This window comes from Schistocerca piceifrons, chromosome 9, assembly GCF_021461385.2.
Source record: "Schistocerca piceifrons isolate TAMUIC-IGC-003096 chromosome 9, iqSchPice1.1, whole genome shotgun sequence".
Taxonomy (NCBI): Eukaryota; Metazoa; Arthropoda; class Insecta; order Orthoptera; family Acrididae; genus Schistocerca; species Schistocerca piceifrons.
This window is the reverse complement of record NC_060146.1, coordinates 112,857,605-112,880,157: the sequence shown is the minus strand read 5'-3', so window position 1 is coordinate 112,880,157 and position 22,553 is coordinate 112,857,605. Positions and strand designations below refer to the sequence as shown.

The window sequence follows — 22,553 nt, the reverse complement described above, 5'->3', positions numbered from 1 at the left end:
AAATGAGACACTTAAAGTAGTAAAGGAGTTTTGCTATTTAGGGAGTAAAATAACTGATGATGGTCGATGTAGAGAGGATATAAAATGTAGACTGGCAATGGCAAGGAAAGCGTTTCTGAAGAAGAGAAATTTGTTAACATCGAGTATAGATTTAAGTGTCAGGAAGTCATTTCTGCAAGTATTTGTATGGAGTGTAGCCATGTATGGAAGTGAAACATGGACAATAACCAGTATGGACAAGAAGAGAATAGAAGCTTTTGAAATGTGGTGCTACAGAAGAATGCTGAAGATAAGGTGGGTACATCACGTAACTAATGAGGAGGTATTGAATAGGATTGGGGAGAAGAGAAGTTTGTGGCACAACTTGACTAGAAGAAGGGATCGGTTGGTAGGGCACGTTTTGAGGCATCAAGGGCTCACAAATTTAGCATTGGAGGGCAGCGTGGAGGGTAAAAATCGTAGAGGGAGACCAAGAGATGAGTACACTAAGCAGATTCAGAAGGATGTAGGTTGCAGTAGGTACTGGGAGATGAAGAAGCTTGCACAGGATAGAGTAGCATGGAGAGCTGCATCAAACCAGTATCAGGACTGAAGACCACAACAACAACAACAACATTGTCTGAGAGAGGAAAGGTGAAGAAATAGTGTGAAGTGGTTCAATGAACCCCCTACCAAGTACTTAAGTGTGAAGTGCAGAGCTGTGATGAAGATGTAGAATCTCTTATGAAATTGTACAATGACAGCTTTCACAACCTGGTTGTCTTACTTGGTGGTGAATATTCTGAGTTGTGTGGTCAATGTCCATGAAACTTTATTGTTCCTGATGTTTCATTCACAGCTGTGTTTGACATTTTCAGAGCTGCTCTTGGTTCCACTGAGTCCTGCAATTGATGCATAAGATGCCAAAGAGTGAGAAAAATATCTTGAAAACAGGGCATGATAGAATTTTATCAAGCCTCTTTTTCAAGCTATTTCTCTCTCTCTCTCTCTCTCTCTCTCTCTCTCTCATGTTTAAATCAGCTTCAGCAATGCTCAATAGAACCAGGACAATTTCATGAAATTGTTTATATGTAATAAAACTGTGATTAATACTCTTACAAAGAAATGCATAAGAAGAGTTGTTGAGAAAATATAAATACGTCAGTGGCAGAGGGTACAAGGCAGATAGTACTGATTTGTTGGTTGCTGACTTAGTCATTGTTTTGGACTGATTTGGGCACTGTATAATTTTTGTCTCAGACATTAAAGCATAATTTGTGAGAATGACTATGTCATCTTACTAGCAAAGCTAAGTATTGACATTTTATGTTTAACATTTACAACTCCCATCACTGGCACATGGTATTACGATATTAAAAAATATGGTTTTTGGGCCTTTATATTTACTCACGACATAATATACATAAAATTATTATATTTGAATATATTTTGATGGGGTACTGAAGTTAAAATATATATTGTATGAGAACCCTTATTATAAGGTGGTTGAAACATGATACAAGTTTCCACTGTGTACATCAGTGGGAGGCTTTATTTTCTCATATGTTGCACAAACTTATTTAACTTTGAGCAGAGCGCTAGCTTGTTATTGCAGCCAGCTCTCAACTTCCCATGTACTGCTTGCACTCGTGCCACTCGAATGAAATGTCATGTGACTGTTTGAGTACCACTTGATACCTGCAGACATTGTCCTATTAATCCTAGATTAAGTGCAGTTGCAACATGCAGTAAATTTAAAACTTACCAAAGATGCTTGAGTCAAGAAGAGCCTGCACAACAGCCAATGCACACATATAAAGTGTATGAGACCCAAAAGCAAGTGATAAATCACAATTTTGTGTTTGCAAACAAGTGAAAAGTGCTAGCATGAAAAACTGTTGTCGCTGTTGCTGTTTTCATTCTGAAGACTGCTTTTATGCAGTTGTCCGTGCAAGTCTACTCTGTGCAGGCCTCTTCATCTCTGAATAACTACTTCAACCTACATTGATATGAACTTCCTTTCTGTGTTCCTAAATAACATCAAATATTACAGAACGTACGAAATAGTGGACAAAGTGGGCCATAAACCCACTACTGTATCTTGACGCTTCTGGGCACTACACCTTGGCAAATTGCTGCATTATGGGGTCTCAAGTTTGATGTAGTCATTTTCGAACGTCTTTAATGCTCAGATGTCATCAACTGACATCTGATGATAACAAAATGTACTAATAATGATACATTTTTGACAATTCTTCAGTACATCATTGCCTTGAAATGGTAACACACAAGTAATAATACTGAAGCAATCAAATACGAAATGCAGTATGACACCTCCCAGAGAGATACTGTTCATGGCATGCACACAAGGCTTATGCTTACACATCATTTTGACATCACTTCCAAGTAATTCCAAGTGAGCCATGAGAGCGTTTGAGGCATCTCACTGCCACCCAAAATGCTGTAAACGCATACACTGCCTCTCTATTTTGAATATACACCTCTTTGATGTTTACCTTAGAATCTCTTCTTAAGATTAAGACATGCCTTAGTGTATCAGTATATTAGAGACGATCGATTTTGGTCTAGGATCAGACCACCACTGGATGCAAAAAACATCTCAGCTTTGCATTTGCACAATTGGAAAAACTGTTATCTGATGTACTTTGTTTCATCACTAATGGTAGCTGTATATAAGTAACACATATGTCCATTTAACCTCATGGACATTTGTTCAAGACAACTGCAATCATCTTTTTAACACACTACCCATTCCGCTCACATGCTCTTCTAAGTCCTTCATTGTCTCTGGAATTATAATGTCAATAACAATCAATTTTTTTTTTTTTTTTTTTTTGCTTCTCTTCCTGAACTTTAATTCCATTTCCTAATTTCTCCTTGGTTACCTTAACTGCTTGGTCAATATGAGGTGTGATCAAAATGTAACAAAATTTTTTGATTTCGCAGGCTTTATATTTTCGATTTTCAAATTTTTTTTGTACCTCGTTGGTATACATGTTGTTGATATAATACATTTTCAGTTTCTGCTATTTTGAAAATTTAGTTGACTGTTGACAGTTGGAAAGGTTACATGTGTTTCTGAATGCTCAGCGAATTTTTACTTTTCAAACAGGTGGATCAAAGAATTTGATTAAATTTTGTTTGAAAAATGGAATAAAGCGCAGCATGGCATTCAAACTGTTGATTATGGCTTTTGGTGAATCTGCTATGAATAAGAAAAGAGTTTACTGGTGCTATAAACGTTTCAAAGAGGGTCAAGAAGACATTCAAGATGACAACTCCCCTGGACACCCTTGCACATCAATTACTGATGACAGTATGGAAGAAGTAAAGAAAATGGTTCTGGAAAACCGCCCACTCACCATCAGAAAGGTTGCTGATGATGTTGCCATATCCTCAGGCTCATGCCAAGCAATATTTTGCATTTTTGGGCATGAAATGTGTAGCAGCAAAGTTTGTTCTGAAATTGTTGAATTTCAAGCAAAAATGATGTCACATAGACATCACTTGGGTATTGCTGATGAAGTGCAAAACATGGGTATATGGGTGTGATGTCAAAACTAAGGTCCAATCACGCCAATGGAAACTGCCTGAAGAGCCAAGACTGACAAACATTCAACAAGTTCGATCACGTGTCAAGACTCTTCACACGGTTTTCTTCGATTACAATGGCATAGTGCATCATCAGTTCCTATCTTATGGTTGTGCGGTCAATAATGAATAATTTCTAGAAGTTATGAGCAATTTGGATGAAGGTATCCAAAGAAAACAACCAGAATTGTTGCAAAACCACTCATGGACAACTGGGCCACTTTAATGCCCCCAGCTCACACCTCACTGGTTGTGATTTTTTGGCAAAAAAAAAATCATGTTGCCTTAGTCACCGTATTCACCCTGAAACTTCTTTCTATTCCCGAGGCCAAAGAGAACCATGAAAGGACATCATTTTTTCACCACTGATGAGACAAAAACAGAATCACTGAAGGAGCTGAACACCATAATGAAAAGTGAGTTCCAGAAGGGCTTCCAAGACTGGAAAAAGCATTGGCACAAGTGTATTACAAGGGATTACTTCGAAGGGAACAAAGTGGATGTTGATGATGAATAAATGAAGATTCTTTAAGAAAAATAAAAATTCCAGTTACTTTTTGATCACGCTTCATATACAGATTTACGCACATATGCAATATGCTACAGCACTGTCTCACTTCCTTCTCAACCACTATTTCCCTTTCATGTGTTTCTACTCTCCCTATCTTTATAGCTGTAGCTTCTGAACAAGTTGTAAATAAAATTTTGCTCTCTGTATTTTGTACACGAAATCTTCAGAATTTTCAAGGAGTGTATTCCACTCAACATTTTTTAATGGCTTTCTCTAAAATATACTGACTCTGTGTATGTAGGCTTGCCTTTCTTTAACTTATCTTCTAAGATAGGTCACAAGGCCCATATTGCACTGTGTGTTCCCAACTGATCTTCCCCGAAGTTGGCTACTACCAGTTTTTCATTCTTCTGTAAGTAATTCATCAGTATTTCACAAGTACAGTTTATTAAACTAATAGTTAAGTAGTATTCACATCTGTCAGCCACAGTCTTCTTTGAAACTGGAATTATCACGTTGTTCTCAAAGGCATTTTACCTGGAATATATCTTGTGAATGAGGTGGTACAGTTTTGTCATGGTTGGCTTTCCCTAGGTCTCACTAATTCTGAGGAAATATTGTCTACTCCAGGGGTCTTGTTTCCACTTAGGTTTTTCAACGGTCTGTCAAATTCTCACCACAATGTCATAGTTTCCACCTAATCTTCATCTACTTCCATAACTTACACTTTTCAGCTTTTTTTCATTTAATTGCAATCTAATCTCTTGATATTCATGCAGCTGCCTCTCTTTTCTCCATACATCTCTTTCATTTTCTTAAAGGTGGCGTCTATCTGTGCCCGTGATATCTACTTCTCTACAGCCTTGCATCTGTGCTCTAGCCATTTCTGCTTAACCTTCTGAAATTTCTGTCAATGGCATTTTTAGGCATCTGCAAAATCTTTCACCTGCTTATTATATTTTCTCCTTTTGCCAATCAAATTCAATGTCTCCTGTGTTATCAAAGTGTTTCTACTAGATCTAGGACTTTTACTTAGTTGATTCTCAACTGTTTTCACTACTACATTTCTCAAAGCTACTCATTCATCTTCTATTGTATTGTTTCCATGTCTCTCTCAAAACTAAATATTTACAGTAACACAAACAATTCTATTTTTACTATTTTTTAGACCACTGACAGGGTGTATACATGGACAAGGAAAAAAAATTCCCGGATTTTCCGGTTGAAAATACACTTTCTCCCAGATGAAAATACACTTTTTCCATGTTAAGTGACAATATACTTTTCCTCGGCACTGTAAAACTTATCAATCCTTTGATTGTTTATGGTTTTATACACTGACGTAGAATTACCCGGCACTTTAGAAAATGAGACTCAGGGGAAAAAACATGTTTCAGAAAGATCTTTGATGTGCAGCAACATGTATGCTGCATATTTTCATGTTATGAAAGTATAAATTCAAATTCCACCAAACACCGCATATTACTTTCCGAAGCATTGAAATCGAGATAGTGATGCACTTTCGTAAGCCAGTCACAGCTCATGTCACGTGACCTCACCAGCTGATGACAGCATAGGACATGTGATGTAGTCAGCCAATAGCTAGGTCACTCTTAAGTAGCGCAAACACACAAATAAGGAAAGTTAATGGTTTAAATTAATATACAGATTGTTGCTACAAGAAAAGCGAAGCTTTCACATATAATATTGGTCTTGAAGATTAATAAGCTGCAAGAGAAGCTAAGCTTCCACATATAATGTTGATCTCTTTTCCCGCGTGTTACACTTTAACATACATCACATAAATGTGCCAGTAAAATTTTAATAACGACGTAAATGTCTGATCTTCTGGGCTAGAAATTCTTCTAGATGGCCGTCCCCAAAGAGTTGATTTTTAAATGAGAGTCAAACGCTCTGTGACTTAAAAAATTTGTCGTACAATCTCGCACATAGTTCATCTTTCATAAAAGGAAATTAACTTTCAAAGTAACACTTTTCAAACCACCATTCACAATATTTTCCTGTGACCTGTTAGAAATAGGTTCGGTTCAGCAGTTTCCAGAGAGCTTCAGATAACAGGTGTCACTGCACTTGGTGCAGCTACAATGATGCAGGAAGGCCGTATGTTCGTATGCGTAAATCATTAAAAGATCTTGCATTAAAACGAATCTAATGTAAACAGTTGTCACGTCACGCTCATCGGAGGCAATTTGTTGTTAAGAAGCATTGCATAGTCTTCCTAAAGGTTTTGTCACACTTTGCTGTTGGCAGATGCTTGTATGAGCACTGTGTTTTGTTGTATACAGCGCATTTCCTTTGTGACTTAAGTTTTATTTTCATTTTTTTCCCATCTCATTCATGTTTTGTTCCTGCAGTATTATTCTGCAGAAGTGGAATACAGTAATATTCTTAGTTAGAGTATTGGTTCTTACCAGTCAAAATCCCAAAAATTTAACTGAAAACTAAAACAATGAAAAATTCCCGGAATTCCAAAAAAATTCCCAGGTTTTTCCCGGTTGTTCCAGGTCGTATACACCCTGACTGAGTATGCCTACTACTACTACTACTACTACTACTAAGTGAAACAAGTTTTGCAACAAAAATAATGATAATTCAATTGCAAAAGGCTGCAGTTATTATTCTCTGCAGGATAACAACAGCAGCCTGGGTAATTTCTTGCAGAAAAATGGGCATTAAAGAACACCTCTTACATAGTGTGGTAAAGTATATGGTTCTAAGAGTCTGTCACTCTCAATGCCTATTCAATCATTGATACTAAAGTGAACCTGATGGCTTGCTTTCACAATTGTTCAAAGACATGTCCACACATGGCTATTGCAGTAATTTATTTTGTCAATAAATGTGACCCTAGTTTCATCCATATATAAAATGTAAGCTGTGAGCTACAGATCTTTAGCTGTCTTAGAATACATTAACAGAAGTGTAATCTGACACTGAGGGCTTGTAGCTAGAGGACTTGCCTCCCCTTTCCTCTGCCACTCTTTAATGGCTTGTTTTGATTGTGGAGCATAGTGGTGAACCCATGTTTCATCGCAGGTGACAATCTGACTCAAAAATGCATCACCTTCTTCTGCAAACCTTGCTGTAAATCTCTGACAGACCTCCAAACGTCTCAATTTCAGATTTTTGGTCAAAAGTTAAGGGACCCATCTGGAACATACTTTACGGAAATGAAAAGTATGTTGATTGCTCGACAGCTCCCATAGTCGATTCTGACTTTTTTGTGCATTTCTGATAATCTCGCCTGTTGAGCGTTGTCAATAATGCCTTTAACCGTACGAATGTTTTTGTCTGTAATGCTGGTCCAAGGACAGTGACTGTGTTGCTGATTTTCCTGTGTTCTTGTCCTTCCTTGAACTTCTTATGCCAGGCAAACAGACGCATCCTTGATAATATCACCGACTGTGCAGTCAATCTTTGGCAAATTTCCACTGCTGTAACTCCTTCACGAGCAAGAAATATGATAATTATGCATTGTGCAATAGAGGGTTGCACCTGTTGCTCAGACATCATGAGCATTACTGATGAAACGGCAGGAAATATCTAACAGAATGCTCTCTTCACTTCTGACGGTTCTGCCTAAGCATAGCAGAAGCGCAGGGCTAGTCCTACCACCTGTTAGTGTTCAGGAACAAAAAGCCCGTTCACATTTGATACCCCCCTCGTACTTACAGTATATAATGCAATGCCTAAAGCAGTAAGGTGAAAATCTCAAATAAACTCTAAAAAATTGCCAATGAAAATTAGAAGACTGCTGAGCACTGTTAAGTACAAAACATTTGTTATGTTTTAATCCTGTCACTACAAGCTGAGCACATACCATGAAACTCTAGTAATCATAAAGTTGCTGGTTTGAATATAATTATTTGCACCTTTATTTACTATGACTTAAAGTTTACATTTATTAACAAATAAAAATGTTTATTAACAAATATGGAATAACAAACTTTAAAAAAACATATTTTCATTTTAATTAATAACTGAATGAAAATGACAGAATTCACAGTGAATTGAAATTTGGTGCAAAAATGCAAAGTGTGAAATGGGCAATAAAATATTTTTCTATTTATGGGGATTGATCATTATTGTGAACTGGTGACACAGCTGTTAACTGAAAAAGGAGAGTAGGATTGGAAAAAGCACTTATTGCATACATCACCTCAGAGAATCCCTTGACAAATAATAGAATACAATCCTATTGGTTGAAGGTCTGTCGGAAGACAAAGGATGAGATGGTAAGGCCAGAATTGGTCATACGGTCTAATACTGGATTGGCAGCAGCAGAGGAAGAAGAAGAAGAAGCTCATTACCACTGAAGAATGTAAATTTTTTTCATTAAACAGTAATGCATTTCTGATGACTGTAACAAATTTTATTTTAAATGCATGTGATACATAATTAAAAGCAAACATATGTTATTTTTATTAAAGGTATGATTCAATATTTGATAACTAACATTTCTACTTGGTACTAAATATGAAATTCGGGGAACAAGTAAAAAGAAATTGAGATTCAATACAGCAATTCCGCAAGTGCTAGACTTTTACAGTATGGGCTGAGATACTGCCGATTACATTAACTAATAATAAATGTTTTGTACTTAATAGCAACTGGAGCTCTTATAATTTTTAAAGATAAATTTATCAAGTTGTGTTTGTGTGTTTTGTTACACTCTATTAGGAAACTGATGCCCTGGCAATGAGCTTCAAATCCTACAAATATGAAGAAGCACCAGGCTGTGAGTTCCCCTTGTATGAACTAAGACAGATTCAACAAGAAATGAGCAATTAACATCAGCAGGAAGACAGTCTGCACCACTGTGTAGCGTCCACTCCAGAGAGATGTAAAACAGCTCATACTTCGATAAGTATTTATGTCCAGACACAGATTTATAGGACATTTTCTTTCTAGCTTTGGCAGTACTGTCTACAATACAAATATGAGAACCTTTTAAACACACTACACACCTCATTATATGACATATGATGCACTGAGTGATGCACTTTTTTGTTGCTAAAATTCCCTATTCACTAGACTATATTAGCACGAAGGTTCACAAGCAAATTTAAAACTCAACAGCTATAGTTGAGGCCACAAATGGTGGCAGGTACGCTAAGCACATTCTGCACATCTATGTCACGCATTTTCTGACAGCCAATCAGCATTAAGTAGCATTCTTAGCACTCTGCTATGAATGTCGTAGCCAATGTGAGCATTAAACATGATTTTAGTCAGCTATTTAGTGAATTTTTATTCCATTTCTTGCGAGTTATCATCACTAATGTTGGTGATAAGTGACAAATTCTGAATAAACAAGCACGTGGCATTATTTTCAGGATATAGGCTTTCTTCAAGCGCAACATACATGTATTCATGTAATGCAACTGTAACTCAGAACTGGCAGCAATGCAGTCCCCATCCAGGCTTCAACCTGCACGAACCGCCATTGGTCATACATCGGACTGTATGTGATACAAAGCTTGACCTTCCTCAGTTGTACACAGCTGTCAACAACAGTGGTTGACATGGCATCGGGAACATGACTCACCTCAAAGTCATCCTCACACACTGCATCCTCGTCTTTCTCATCGTCGTCGTCGTCCTCCTCCTCCTCCTCCTCCTCCACAATACTGTGAGTGCTAGGGCCGAGAAAATCTTCTGAACATTCCTGGAACAGTTTTTAAAAAAATGCTTCATAAGATGAGAGGCACAACAAAGTTAGTGCAATGTAGTCAAATGAAATCATGTGATACTGAGCAAATTAGGAGAAGGAATTTGGGAAGAAAGGTAACTAATGATGGCTGAAGGAAGCATAGACTGGCTATAACAAGAAAAATATTTCTGTTAAAGAGGAATTTGCAAATATCTAATACCAATTTAAGCATTAGGAAATCTTTGCTGAAAGTATTTGTCTCCAGTGTAGCCTTTTACGGAAGTGAAATGTGGACAAACAATCAGCTCAGTCAAGTAGAGAATAGATTTGTTTGGAATGTGTTGTTAATGCTGACGATTAGGTGGTTACAGCGAATAACTAGTGAGGAGCTACTAAACTGAACTGGAGAAAAAAGAAATTTATAATAAAATTTGAATAAAAGAAAGGATTGGTTGATATTACACATCCTGGGGAATCAAGCAGTCAACACTTTTGGTTGCAGAGGGGTTGGGGTAAAAATTGCAGAGTGAGACAAAGGCATGAATACATAGAGTAGGTTGAAATGGATATAGTTATGCAGATATGAAGAGAGTTGCAAAGGATAGACTAGCATGGAGAGTTGTATCAAACTAGTCTTTGGACTGAAGACCACAAAACACAATACAAGCACTAGACTACAGCAAACTTTCAGACAAAACACAAATACTCTGTCCACTTCCTTTGTTTTGCATCCAACAAATGCCTTTATGGAAGTGATTACAGCTATATGCATGGCGTTCAGAAACATCATATAGAAAATTTGTAAAGTACATGTACATATTATAATCAGTGCAGCAGATAATGTCCTTGTTCAAATGCATTAAATGTCAACAACTACAGTTCGTTTAACAGCAAGTCACACAGTTGGGGATGCAATCTCACGTCATAGAGAAGGGTAGTGTCTTTACATGAGAGAGAACATCAACACTGCATTACATTCCTCAGCACATTACGAAACAGTGAAAGTGAGCATATGGGAACACTGTCCATCTTACAAAAGGAAGATTAGGGTTTAATGTCTCATTGACATTGAGGTCCTTAGCGACTGGGTCTTACAAAAAGTCGGAGCACAGAATTTACACCAAGCAACTGGCACTAATACTGCAATTTGTTAATGGCTAAAGCAAAATTAATAACAGATGTTGATGATGAAAGTTGTGAGGTAATTTTTGCACACTGCTGGGAACCAAGGGAACAGAAAAACTGTGGCACTGTGCAACTGGAAGGGGTCTTAAGGGTAAAAAGGATCATTCTTTCTTTTTTTCAAATTTTGTAATATCTTTCTTGTGGCTACCACTGCAGCTCAGTGGAATGATTTATGTCAAATAAGCAGCTCTACAGCACCGGGGGTGGACCCCACACAGCAGTTTCTGCTTGTAAGAATAATAAAGGTACTTCAGGCTGGCCTAGTGCGCTCTCATTGTTTAGCAACCTGTTACATCACTCGGCAGGAGTCTCCGCTTGTAGAGTATGGGAGATTGCAAAATAATTCCTTACGCATTTCTTCTCTTCTCATATATCTTAAAGTTTTGCGCTCACAGGGTTGAACAAACTTCATGCTACTGCTGAGCAAGTAATGCTTTCCGAAGATTCAAAGCCTACCAATGGGCAAGCAGAGATCAGTCACAAGGGGTGTGCAGTTTGGCCAGCGAGACAGTGGCTGCAGCAGCGAATCACTCTCTGACATGAGCTGGTAGACACACATGCGCCATGCGGTAGCTTGCCACAGGTTACATGCCTGCCTGTGCCACATGCATGCCTGGTGTGCTCGTGCATAAGTTCGCATGCCAATCACACTTGCCAAAGCAGTCAACCGGGCCCACAGCAGTCAACCGGGCCAGCTAGTGCGCTATCAGCCATGTGCCACTGCTGCCTGAGACAAACAGAGGCAAGCCACTGTCAGCTGCTGGACCACTGCAAGCCACATCACTTTGATGGACACAGGTGCCACCTCCAATGCTGTCACCTCCTTCATCACCGCTGCCAATACCATGTTGTTGCTGAGGTTGACATTGCCTTCGCCGGTGCCTATGTGACGTAAATGCTGCTGCAATGCATTCTGCTTGTTAACAACTCCAGTACCCTTCCACCAAGGGATCTTTTCATTGCGTAGAATAGAGCAAGACCTCTTTTATGTACACCTGTCTGGTCTAAGACCCAGTTTTATAACCATGCCTGATTTATGTACTCGGCAACCAGCAGAGAGGTCTGGATTGGCTCCCAATGCTGCAGCTGTAGTCATGGATGAGCCTGATCACATTACTTTACTGCAACAGCAGATATGAATCTTGACATTTGAAAAAATAGAGCTAAAGGAGCAGCTTGAAGTGATAACTAACGAACATTATGCCAGAGTTGTCAAAAATTAGGTATCTCTCCAACTTGAGCAGAAATTCTCCTAAGCCATATTTAGGGGACCTATAAACAACAACAATTAGAAGTTTAGTTTCACTAAATTCAACTGCCCCTGCACAACATTCAAATATCTGTCCAGTGCAGTGCCATGATACGTCTATGGACTCAAATGGAATACTGTTTTTTTACGTACACAGCCACTCCCCCATCCCACAAAGGAACTCCTTGAAATACAGCCAGCTAATCTGTATCCTGGTAAATGAAACCTCTGAATTGTCAAATTATTTAAGTGCTGCTCTGACCTACCAATAATTTCAGAGTCAACATCTCTAAGCAGTTCACTAATTCGATCTCTAATACCTCTTATATTTTGATGAAATATGCTAATTCCTTTTCTACTTGGAAACATGATGTCCTCTGAAGCTGAGCCCTTAGTTAGAGGGACCTCCTTTAAGCAGCTGACTTCAATCTTAAAAAGGTGGAGCTCTAACACCAACTACTACAGGAACTTTTCCATGAGTGATCCCACCACCATCCACTACACTGTCACCTTTTAGCTTTGCCAGCTTCCCCTTCTCATACTATTGAGGTACAGGCCATGTCTAGTGAAGCCCGATCAACTGATAGACCCAAGTGGCACCACTGAAATGTGACCCATGCCCTCTGCCATCAGCACCCTCTCCAGCCCCATGTTAACGTGCCTAAAAGCCCCATTAAGATGAGGTCGATCATGATGCTAAAACAGTTGCACAAAATATACATTAGTGGCACCAGTTTGAGTAGCTATCTTTACCAGCTCACCACCTACATCGTATTCCCTGTCCCTATCAAGACTGTCCCCTGCTCCACTCACTATCACTACCTGATCCTCCTTCCTAAAATTCCTACATATCTCCCCTATGCTGTCAGTCACTTGAGCCAACCCTGCACTAGGGTTTATAATGCTGGTGACCTGGTACTCAGTCCCCAACACTTCCTGCAAATGCTGACCCACACCTCTACTGTGCGAACTACCTATTAGCAGAACCTTCTTCTTCCTGTTAGACTTTGCAACTGACCTAGGTCTCCTAACTGCTAAGGACTGCTGCATGTTCCCTACATCTACAGCTACAAGAGGATCCTCTCCACTCAACTCTGACAGTTGGTCAAATCTGTTGTATATGCGCAAAGTATAATTGTCTGAATACCTCCTCCTCCTCCTAGCAGCTTTCTTGGCGACTGCCAGTTCCCATTCCCTACCATCCTTCACCCCCCTCAAACTATCTAGTTCCTCCTTTGCTCATTGTAACTGCACCCGAAAACCACAGATCTTATGCTGCTGCTCCTCTATCAACTTATTTCTACTACAGATTCTGCATTCCCAGGAGAGTATCTCACTATAATGCCCACTGGCTTCCCCACTGCATTCTCCCCAATGAAAATATTTTGAACAAATCCCACACCATAACCCAATACTCACAAACCTACGACAGAGCCCACACTTCTCACTCATGGTAAAATTTTACAATTAGTGAAAAGAAACTACATTATCTAAGTTCAGTCACACCAGTAGAACTATTTATAAAACTAACAATAGTGGTCTCGAAATTCTCTGTCTACTAAGAAAGCAACTACTTGTATTAACACTACTACACCACTGCTAATACCAATACCAACAAAACTTCACAAAATAGCAAAAACCAAAATTTCCAGCGGCCACTTGAACACTCAATGAAGTTAAAACATTGAATGAAAATTTTACTGAAATATTTCACTAAAAACAATAATTGAAGAAATAATAATTCAAGAAGTTGAAGTGAGAGCAAACCATGTGTTCATATGTGGAATAAATCCACAAATAGATAGTGAGGTAAAGGTAGCCTCCCCCACCTCCTTGCATGTAGCAGTCAAACTTGTTCTATTATGTAAAGAAGTGGGAAGATTTGTATCTGTCCCAAGCATGCCAGTGAAGTGTGACATGTGTTCATTAATGACATGAATTGCCAAAGATGCAAGATGCCCAAACATACAGCTCAGTGCTGCTGGGCCTCCTGTTGTAAGAGATGCCTTACCATCGGACACAAACAGGATCATTGTCCACAAAATAAGTGGCCAAATTCCCTCAAGAGGTATGTGCCAGCAGGCAACAAGAAAAATGATCAGTCAAACAGGGGTACTAACACATACGGAAACGAGTGTGGGGCAGGTTCTGCCACCCGCTCTCACCCTCAATTAAATATATGAACCCTATAAAAAGGGGAGAGCTCGCTGAGGTGGCAAATTTAGTGTAACAGGGCACACTCAGATGGAAAACTGTCAAAATTCTTGTGGATACCAGAGCTCAGATTAGTGTTCTTTTTGCTTCTAATAACGAAAAGCATGTACTAAAACTGTCACATTACAATATAAGTGGACTTAGACATGAGATAATAATTCCTGCAGGCAACTGCACAACAGACTTGCACCTGAAAGGAAAAAGTATGTCTCTGATGTGGAAGAAGTACGGAAATGTCGACAGGACTTTGATGTTATCTTAGGGAATGATTTTCTAACATGCTATCTTGTTGTCATAGATTATAACATGCTCTGTGTCCAATTCAATGATTCTGTACACTGTTTGAACAGTGAGGATGCATCACAATTGCGAGGAACTTGCGACAGAGGGCCCACCTCACAAGCTCCAACCAAGTTGTGCATAAGGGTGTTGAAAAGTATCACATACTGCAAAAGTCTACGGTGGAATGGGAAGAGTTCCCTGGATTGATATCAAAGACAAGGAACCACTAAGATCGGACTTTCTGGTCGATTTGATCGCCCAGCAGAATGACTTCCTCGACAAGTTGCAAGTACACGTTAAAAGAGGTTTTAGTAAATTAGAGATTAAGGGAACGGGTTTCAAATATCTGAGTGTGTTGACAATTTTGGTCAACAGGATATAGAAATACCACAAAGTACAACTGTGGGCCAGTGGTGATGAGGTTATAGAACCCAAAAGCTGCAAAACCAAAACAGGTTAAAAGAAAGAATCAGTAAGGGAGGTTTGCATGATAGCACCTTCATTAAGAGATCAGTTAAAGCAGAAGTTGGCAGGCTGTCCAGAGCCAGAGCAAAATCTTTTATACCCAGTTTCGAGGAGTATGCACAACTGTTTGAGGAAAGGTTGTGTTTGCCAGCTACTGACCTCACACAGCATGAAATTCCCGTGGGGGACACAAGACCAATAAAAAAGAAAGGCTATTGAATACCATACCACCTATAGCTTGTCGCTGAAGACACTATTCAACAGCAGGTGCCTGCAGGGATAATTCAACCCTCTGCAAGACCTTGTTCACGTTCTATCATTGTTGTTCCCAACAAATTAATCAGCTGCACAAAAGCCTATCACGTATGTGCCGATATGAGGGCGGTAAACGAGGTTACCACACCTGATACCTACCCCCTGCCATATATTGACGTGACCTTAGACAGAGTGTAAAACTGCAAATACTTTAACACCCTGGACATGAATTCTGGATATCATCAGATTCTGATTGCAACACAAGACAGACCTAAAACTGTGTTTGTGATTCTGTCTGTGGTGTATAAATTCTTGTGCATGCCTTTTGGTCTAAGAAAATGTGTGCACCACTTGTCAAAGATTTGTCGACTTGTTATTAAGAGGTTTTAACCCTACTGTGTGTCTCGTGTATCTAAAAAACACCATAATTTTTGGGAAAACAATTGAAGAGCAGGCAGAATAATTAAGAAATGTATTGTCTCACATTCATAACGCAATTTGAGTTGAAAGTTAGAAAAATGTTCTTCTGCACAGTCACAGGTTCAGTACCTGGGACATGTCATTAGTTCAGGAGGAGTTAAGCCAGATCCTGGGCTGAGTGAGGCAGTAGATAATTTCCCAGTGCCAAAAGGTGTTAAAGAGTTACAATCTTTTCTTGGCTTAGCCACTACTATCATTGAGTTGTACAAGATTATGTTACAATAACAAAACAATTGACAAATCTATTAAAGAAAGGTATAGTGTTTGAATCGACAGAGGAGTGTGAGGCAGAGATGAGAAAAATTAAAAATGTAATGACTAGTTCACCTCTATTATTATATCCAGACTTTGAAAAAAACATTCATCTGTTCAAGTGATGCATCGGATTACATGGTTGGGGGTGTTTGGAGCCAGGAAATTGACGGTGAGTAAAGATCAATAGGTTATGCCTCCAGGCACATGAATTCTGCAGAAATTAACTACAGCAATATCAAGAAAGAGTTGCTAGCTCTCATGTTTGGTATAAATTACCTTCAATTATGTTTGTATGGATGCCAATTCACTGCAGTTACATACCATGCCACACTAGTTTGGATGCTGAGTTTAAAGGACCCCAGCAGTCATTCAACTATATGGGCATTAAAATTATCAGAGTATGATTACACAGAATGAGATTTTCACTCTGCAGCGGAGTGTGCGCTGATGTGAAACTTACTGGCAGATTAAAACTGTGTGCCCGACCGAGACTCGAACTCGGGACCTTTGCCTTTCGTGGGCAAGTGCTCTATCAACTGAGCTACCGAAGCACGACTCACGCCCAGTCCTCACAGCCTTACTTCTGCCAGTATCTCGTCTCCTACCTTCCAAACTTTACAGAAGCTCTCCTGCAAACCTTGCAGAACTAGCACTCCTGAAAGAAATGATACTGTGGAGACATGGCTTAGCCACAGACTGGGGGATGTTTCCAGAATGAGATTTTCACTCTGCAGCATAGTGTGCGCTGATATGAAACTTGCTGGCAGATTAAAACTGTGTGCCCGACCGAGACTCGAACTCGGGACCTTCGCCTTTCGCAGGCAAGTGCTCTACCAACTGAGCTACCGAAGCACGACTCACGCCCGGTCTTCACAGCCTTACTTCTGCCAGTATCTCGTCTCCTACCTTCCAAACATTACAGAAGCTCTCCTGCGAACCTTGCAGAACTAGCACTCCTGAAAGAAAGGATACTGTGGAGACTTGGCTTAGCCGAAGCCTGGGGGATGTTTCCAGAATGAGATTTTCACTCAGCAGCGGAGTGTGCGCTGATATGAAACTTCCTGGCAGATTAAAACTGTGTGCCCGACCGAGACTCGAACTTGGGACCTTTGCCTTTCGCGGGCAAGTACTCTACAAACTGAGCTACCGAAGCATGACTCACGCCCAATCCTCACAGCCTAACTTCTGCCAGTATCTCGACTGCTACCTTCCAAACTTTACAGAAGCTCTCCTGCGAACCTTGCAGAACTAGCACTCCTGAAAGAAAGGATACTGTGGAGACATGGCTTAGCTACAGACTGGGGGATGTTTCCAGAGTGAGATTTTCACTCTGCAGCGGAGTGTGCGCTGATATGAAACTTCTTGGCAGATTAAAATTGTGTGCCCGACCGAGACTCGAACTCGGGACCTTCGCCTTTCGCGGGCAAGTGCTCTACCAACTGAGCTACTGAAGCACGACTCACGCCCGGTCCTCACAGCCTTACTTCTGCCAGTATCTCGTCTCCTACCTTCCAAACTTTACAGAAGCTCTCCTGCGAACCTTGCAGAACTAGCACTCCTGAAAGAAAGGATACTGCGGAGACATGGCTTAGCTACAGCCTGGGGGATGTTTCCAGAATGAGATTTTCACTCAGCAGCGGAGTGTGCGCTGATATGAAACTTGCTGGCAGATTAAAACTGTGTGCCCGACCGAGACTCGAACTCGGGACCTTTGCCTTTCGCGGGCAAGTGCTCTACCAACTGAGCTGCAAGGTTCGCAGGAGAGCTTCTGTAAAGTTTGGAAGATAGGAGATGAGATACTGGCAGAAGTAAGGCTGTGAGGACCAGGCGTGAGTCGTGCTTCGGTAGCTCAGTTGGCAGAACACTTGCCCGCGAAAGCAAAGGTCCCAAGTTCGAGTCTCGGTCGGGCACACAGTTTTAATCTGCCAGGAAGTTTCATATCAGCGCACACTCTGCTGCAGAGTGAAAACCCATTCTGGAAACATCCCCCAGGCTGTAGCTAAGCCATGTCTCCGCAGTATCCTTTCTTTCAGGAGTGCTTATTCTGCAAGGTTCGCAGGAGAGCTTCTGTAAAGTTTGGAAGGTAGGAGACGAGATACTGGCAGAAGTTAGGCTGTGAGGACCGGGCGTGAGTCGTGCTTTGGTAGCTCAGTTGGTAGAGCACTAGCCCACGAAAGGCAAAGGTCCCGAGTTCGAGTCTCGGTCGGGCACACAGTTTTAATCTGCCAGGAAGTTTTATGATTATACAGTTTGGCATAAACCTATCCATTTGCAAGGAAATGCTGATGCCCTTAGCTGAAAAAATTAGAGTTGTGCAAACAGATGATGTTTTTGTAGAAGAATTGAAAGAAAGTTACTCTAAAAAAATGTAACTTAGATGAATGTGACTCGTGCAAAGTGGAAATCGACACAAAGGCATAGCTTCCTCAAAGACATTCCATTTAAATGTACAATATCTCAGAAATAGACTATACTTATTACAAATATTCATAGAGAAATACTCACCACTTGTTTTAGCAGTAACTGATCACTGACTAAAATCCAGTGACGTAATACATTATAGATTAGAAGGGTACAGCAAACAGTTATTGTAGGCACTATTATAAAGGTGGTGATGTAGTAATTTATGTTTGTAAACATAAAGCAGTTAAATAAAATGGAATTCTAATGCAGTTTTACAATGAGTACTGTATGCCATTGGCCTCTTACTTGGCTTGCATTTATCATGAACCTCTCGCCCCGCACAAAGCACCAAGTGACTGCAAAAAAGCACAGATGACTCCTACATATAAGAAGGGTAAAAGAATGGACACGCAAAATACAGACCAAAATACTTAACATTGCTTTTGCTGCAGAATTCTAGAATGTATTCTGAGTTCAAATGTAATAAATTTCCTAGAGACTGGAAAGCTTATGTCCACGAATCAGCACGATTTTAGAAACCATCACTTGTGTGAAACTCAGTTTGCCCTTATTTCATAAGATATATTGTTAACTATAGGCAAAAGGCAACAGGCAGATTCCATATTTCTAGATTTCCTTAAAGCATTTGACATGGTACACAACCGGAAACTGTTAACCAAGGTATGAGCACATGGAACAGGTACCTAGATATAGGAGTGGCTCAAAAACTTTTAAGTAATAGAACCCAGTATGTTGTCCTTGGCAGCAAGAGTTCATCAGAGACAAGGTTATCATCAGAAGGGTCCCAGGGAAGTGTGATAGGATCACTGTTATTTTCTATACACATAAATGATTTGGCAAACAGGGTGGACAGCAATCTGTGGTTGTTTGCTGATGATGCTGTGGCATATGAGAAGATGTCGAAGCTGAGTGACTTTAGGAGGATGCAAGATAACGTGGACACAATTTGCAGTTGGTGTGATAAATGGCAGCTAGTTCTAAGTGTAGAAAAATGTAAGTTAATGTGGATGAGTAAGAAAAACAAACCCATAGTGTTTGGATACAGCATTAGTAGTGTCCTGCTTGACACAGACACATCATTTAAATATCTGTGCATAACAATGCAATGTGGTATAAAATGGGACAAGCATGTGAGGACTGTGGTAGGGAAGGCGAATGGTTGACATTGGTTCACTGGGAGAATTTTGAGAAAGTGTGGTTCATCTGTAAAAGAGACTGCATATAGCACACTAATTGACCTATTCTTGCATACTGCTTGAGAGTTTGGGATCCACACCAGATCAGATTAAAAGAAGACTGAAGCAATTTGAGGGTTGGCTGCTAGATTCCTTAGTGGTAGATTCAAACAACATGCAAATGTTACGGAGATGCTTCAGAAACTCAAATGGGAATCCCTGGAGGGAAGGCAATATTCTTTTTGAGAAAATTTAAAGAACTGGTATTTGAAGCTGAATGCAGAATGATCCTACTGCTGCAACATACATTTCGTCTAAGGACAAAGAAGATAAAATACGAGAAATTAGGGCTCATATGGAGGCAGACAGTAATTTTTCCATACTCTATCTGCAAATGTAACAGGGAAGGAAACAAATTGTAGTGGTATAGGGTACTCTCTGCCACACAACTAATGGAGGCTTGCAGAATTTGTATGCATGTAGATATAAAACCTCTTCTTGAATAGCCCACCACAAAAGGATCAATTGAAACGACAAGTTTTGTGATGCGTAGTGATCATCTTATGTTAGCAACCCATATACTGATGGAGGTGCGTCAACCACCAAATGCTGATGTAATGTCTTCATGAATAGACTTAGTAGTGTAGTTGGTGAGACTGACCTGGTGACTTTAAAACAGATTTAAATTCAAATAGTATAATCAACACAAAACTCCCTGATATATTAACCTTGTATAATATGTTAAAGATAGTAAGCTCAGACACTAAGGGAGCAGGCACATGCTCCACTATAACTGATTATACTATAATCAGCAAAAATGTAGATAATGTAAATTATGGTAATTTAGATTTTCATTGTTTGAGCACTTGTGCCTAAATTCAGCTGCGCCAAAAGCAACAAAAGCTGCCCTGCAGAAACGAACTCCAAACATGTCTAACATTATCACCATGAAACACAAACTAGCAGAGGAAAAATGGGATTCTGCATACCAACTGGGGGAAAGGGTCTGACAAGAAATGGAATGAGTTCTACTCAATGCTATTGAGGCACTGTGACTATTGCTGCCCTGTCAGAGAAATACAAACGATAGTAAAACATTACAAAATGGCATAATTCTAGACAGAAATGCCAACAAAGTTTGAGTAAGGTCAGACACAGTACATATGAGCTAATCTGCTTTATAAAGCCACTGCACTGCAGATTTTTAAGGAAACAGACAATCAGGTTATCATCATGATGGCTCAGTGCTCCATACATGCTGAATCGTGTGGATGTCATTATCCGTGCCGACCGGCATATCACAACCCAACAATTGGCTCTACAGTTGTCGGTCTGCATTGGATGTGCGTCTGCAATAATCAAAACTGTCTGATATTCAAAGAGGTGCTCACAATGGGTTCCATGAATGCTCACAGCAGACCACAAGATTCAGAGAAACGCGATTTCATCTGAATTGTTGGGGTGTTTTGAGACTGATGGAGAGGCCTTTCTGTCATGGATCATTACTCTGCAAGAGAGGCGCTCTGCATCGCGGTGTAGCTTGCTCGCCAGGTTTCGAGAGGGTGCGTTTCTGGATGAGGTATCGAATATATTGCTTCCCCCTACTTATACTTCCCGAGGAGATCACAAATGTAAAATTAGAGAGATTAGAGCGCGCACGGAGGCTTTCAGACAGTCGTTCTTCCCGCGAACCATACGCGACTGGAGCAGGAAAGGGAGGTAATGACAGTGGCACGTAAAGTGCCCTCCGCCACACACCGTTGGGTGGCTTGCGGAGTATCGATGTAGATGTAGATGTAGATTACGGGGGACGAAAGATGGGTGCACCACTTTCCACTGGAAACTAAAAGGCAGTCCATGGAGTGGCATCATCCTTACTCACCACAAAAGAAGAAATTTAAGACAATCCCCTCTGCTCAAAAAGTCATGGTGACAGTCTTCTGGGATTGTGATCGTGTCATTCTCATGGATATGATACGAAGAGGGTCAACCATCAATTCAGCGGCATATATGAAGACTCTGTGTAAACTCAAGAACAATTTCCGATGTATTCAGCTACACAAGAATCCAGCAGAAATCCTGCTCCAACATGATAACGCACACCCACACACAAGTCTGAGAAACTGGGAACACATTGCCAAATTGGGTTGGACATCACTGTCTCACCCACTCCCAGTCCAGACCTGGCACTTTTGAAGATCCAACTCTTTGGGCCACTTACACGGGCTCTACGGGAAACATTTTGAAGATGACGAGAGTGTCAGTCATGCAGTGAAAACATGGCTACACCTACACGACAAGAGCTTTTACCAGCAAGGAATACATGCCAATCCACAACATTGGCATACAACCATAGAACTTGATGCAGAATATGTAGAAAAATAGGACATCAACAAGAAATGTTGATGTACACTGTCACCACATTCTGACTCTTAACAATAAATATGTCCTGAGAAAAAAATGTGGTCATTACTTACTGAATGTTCCTTGTAATATTGTAGCTGTGGTCTTCAGTCTGAAGACTAGTTACATGCAACCCTCTGTGCTAAATTAACCTGTGCAAGCCTCTTCATCTCTGAATAACAACTGAAACCTACAACCAATTGAACCTGCTTACTGCAGACAAGCTTTCATCTCCATCTACAATTTTTATGACTCATATTTCCCTCCATTACCAAACTGATGACTCCATGGTGCTTGAGTATATGTCCTACTGACCAATTACTTCTGTTAGTCAGGTTGTGCCACTAAGCCATTTCCTCCCAAAATGGGTTTAGTAACACTTTTGTTTAC

At 40.2% G+C, this 22,553-nt stretch overlaps 1 protein-coding gene across 6 annotated transcripts in view; it reads right to left on the bottom strand.

The window, feature by feature from the left end:
- The window catches only part of LOC124717258 (zinc finger protein interacting with ribonucleoprotein K-like), a 239,555-nt gene that overhangs the window by 124,998 nt on the left and 92,004 nt on the right, over window positions 1-22,553 (bottom strand). For all 6 annotated transcript variants that reach the window (XM_047244060.1, XM_047244063.1, XM_047244065.1 and 3 more), the window contains one exon: window positions 9,672-9,791. In XM_047244060.1, the coding sequence (XP_047100016.1) occupies window positions 9,672-9,791 (120 nt within the window). The remainder of the gene's footprint in view (window positions 1-9,671; window positions 9,792-22,553) is intronic.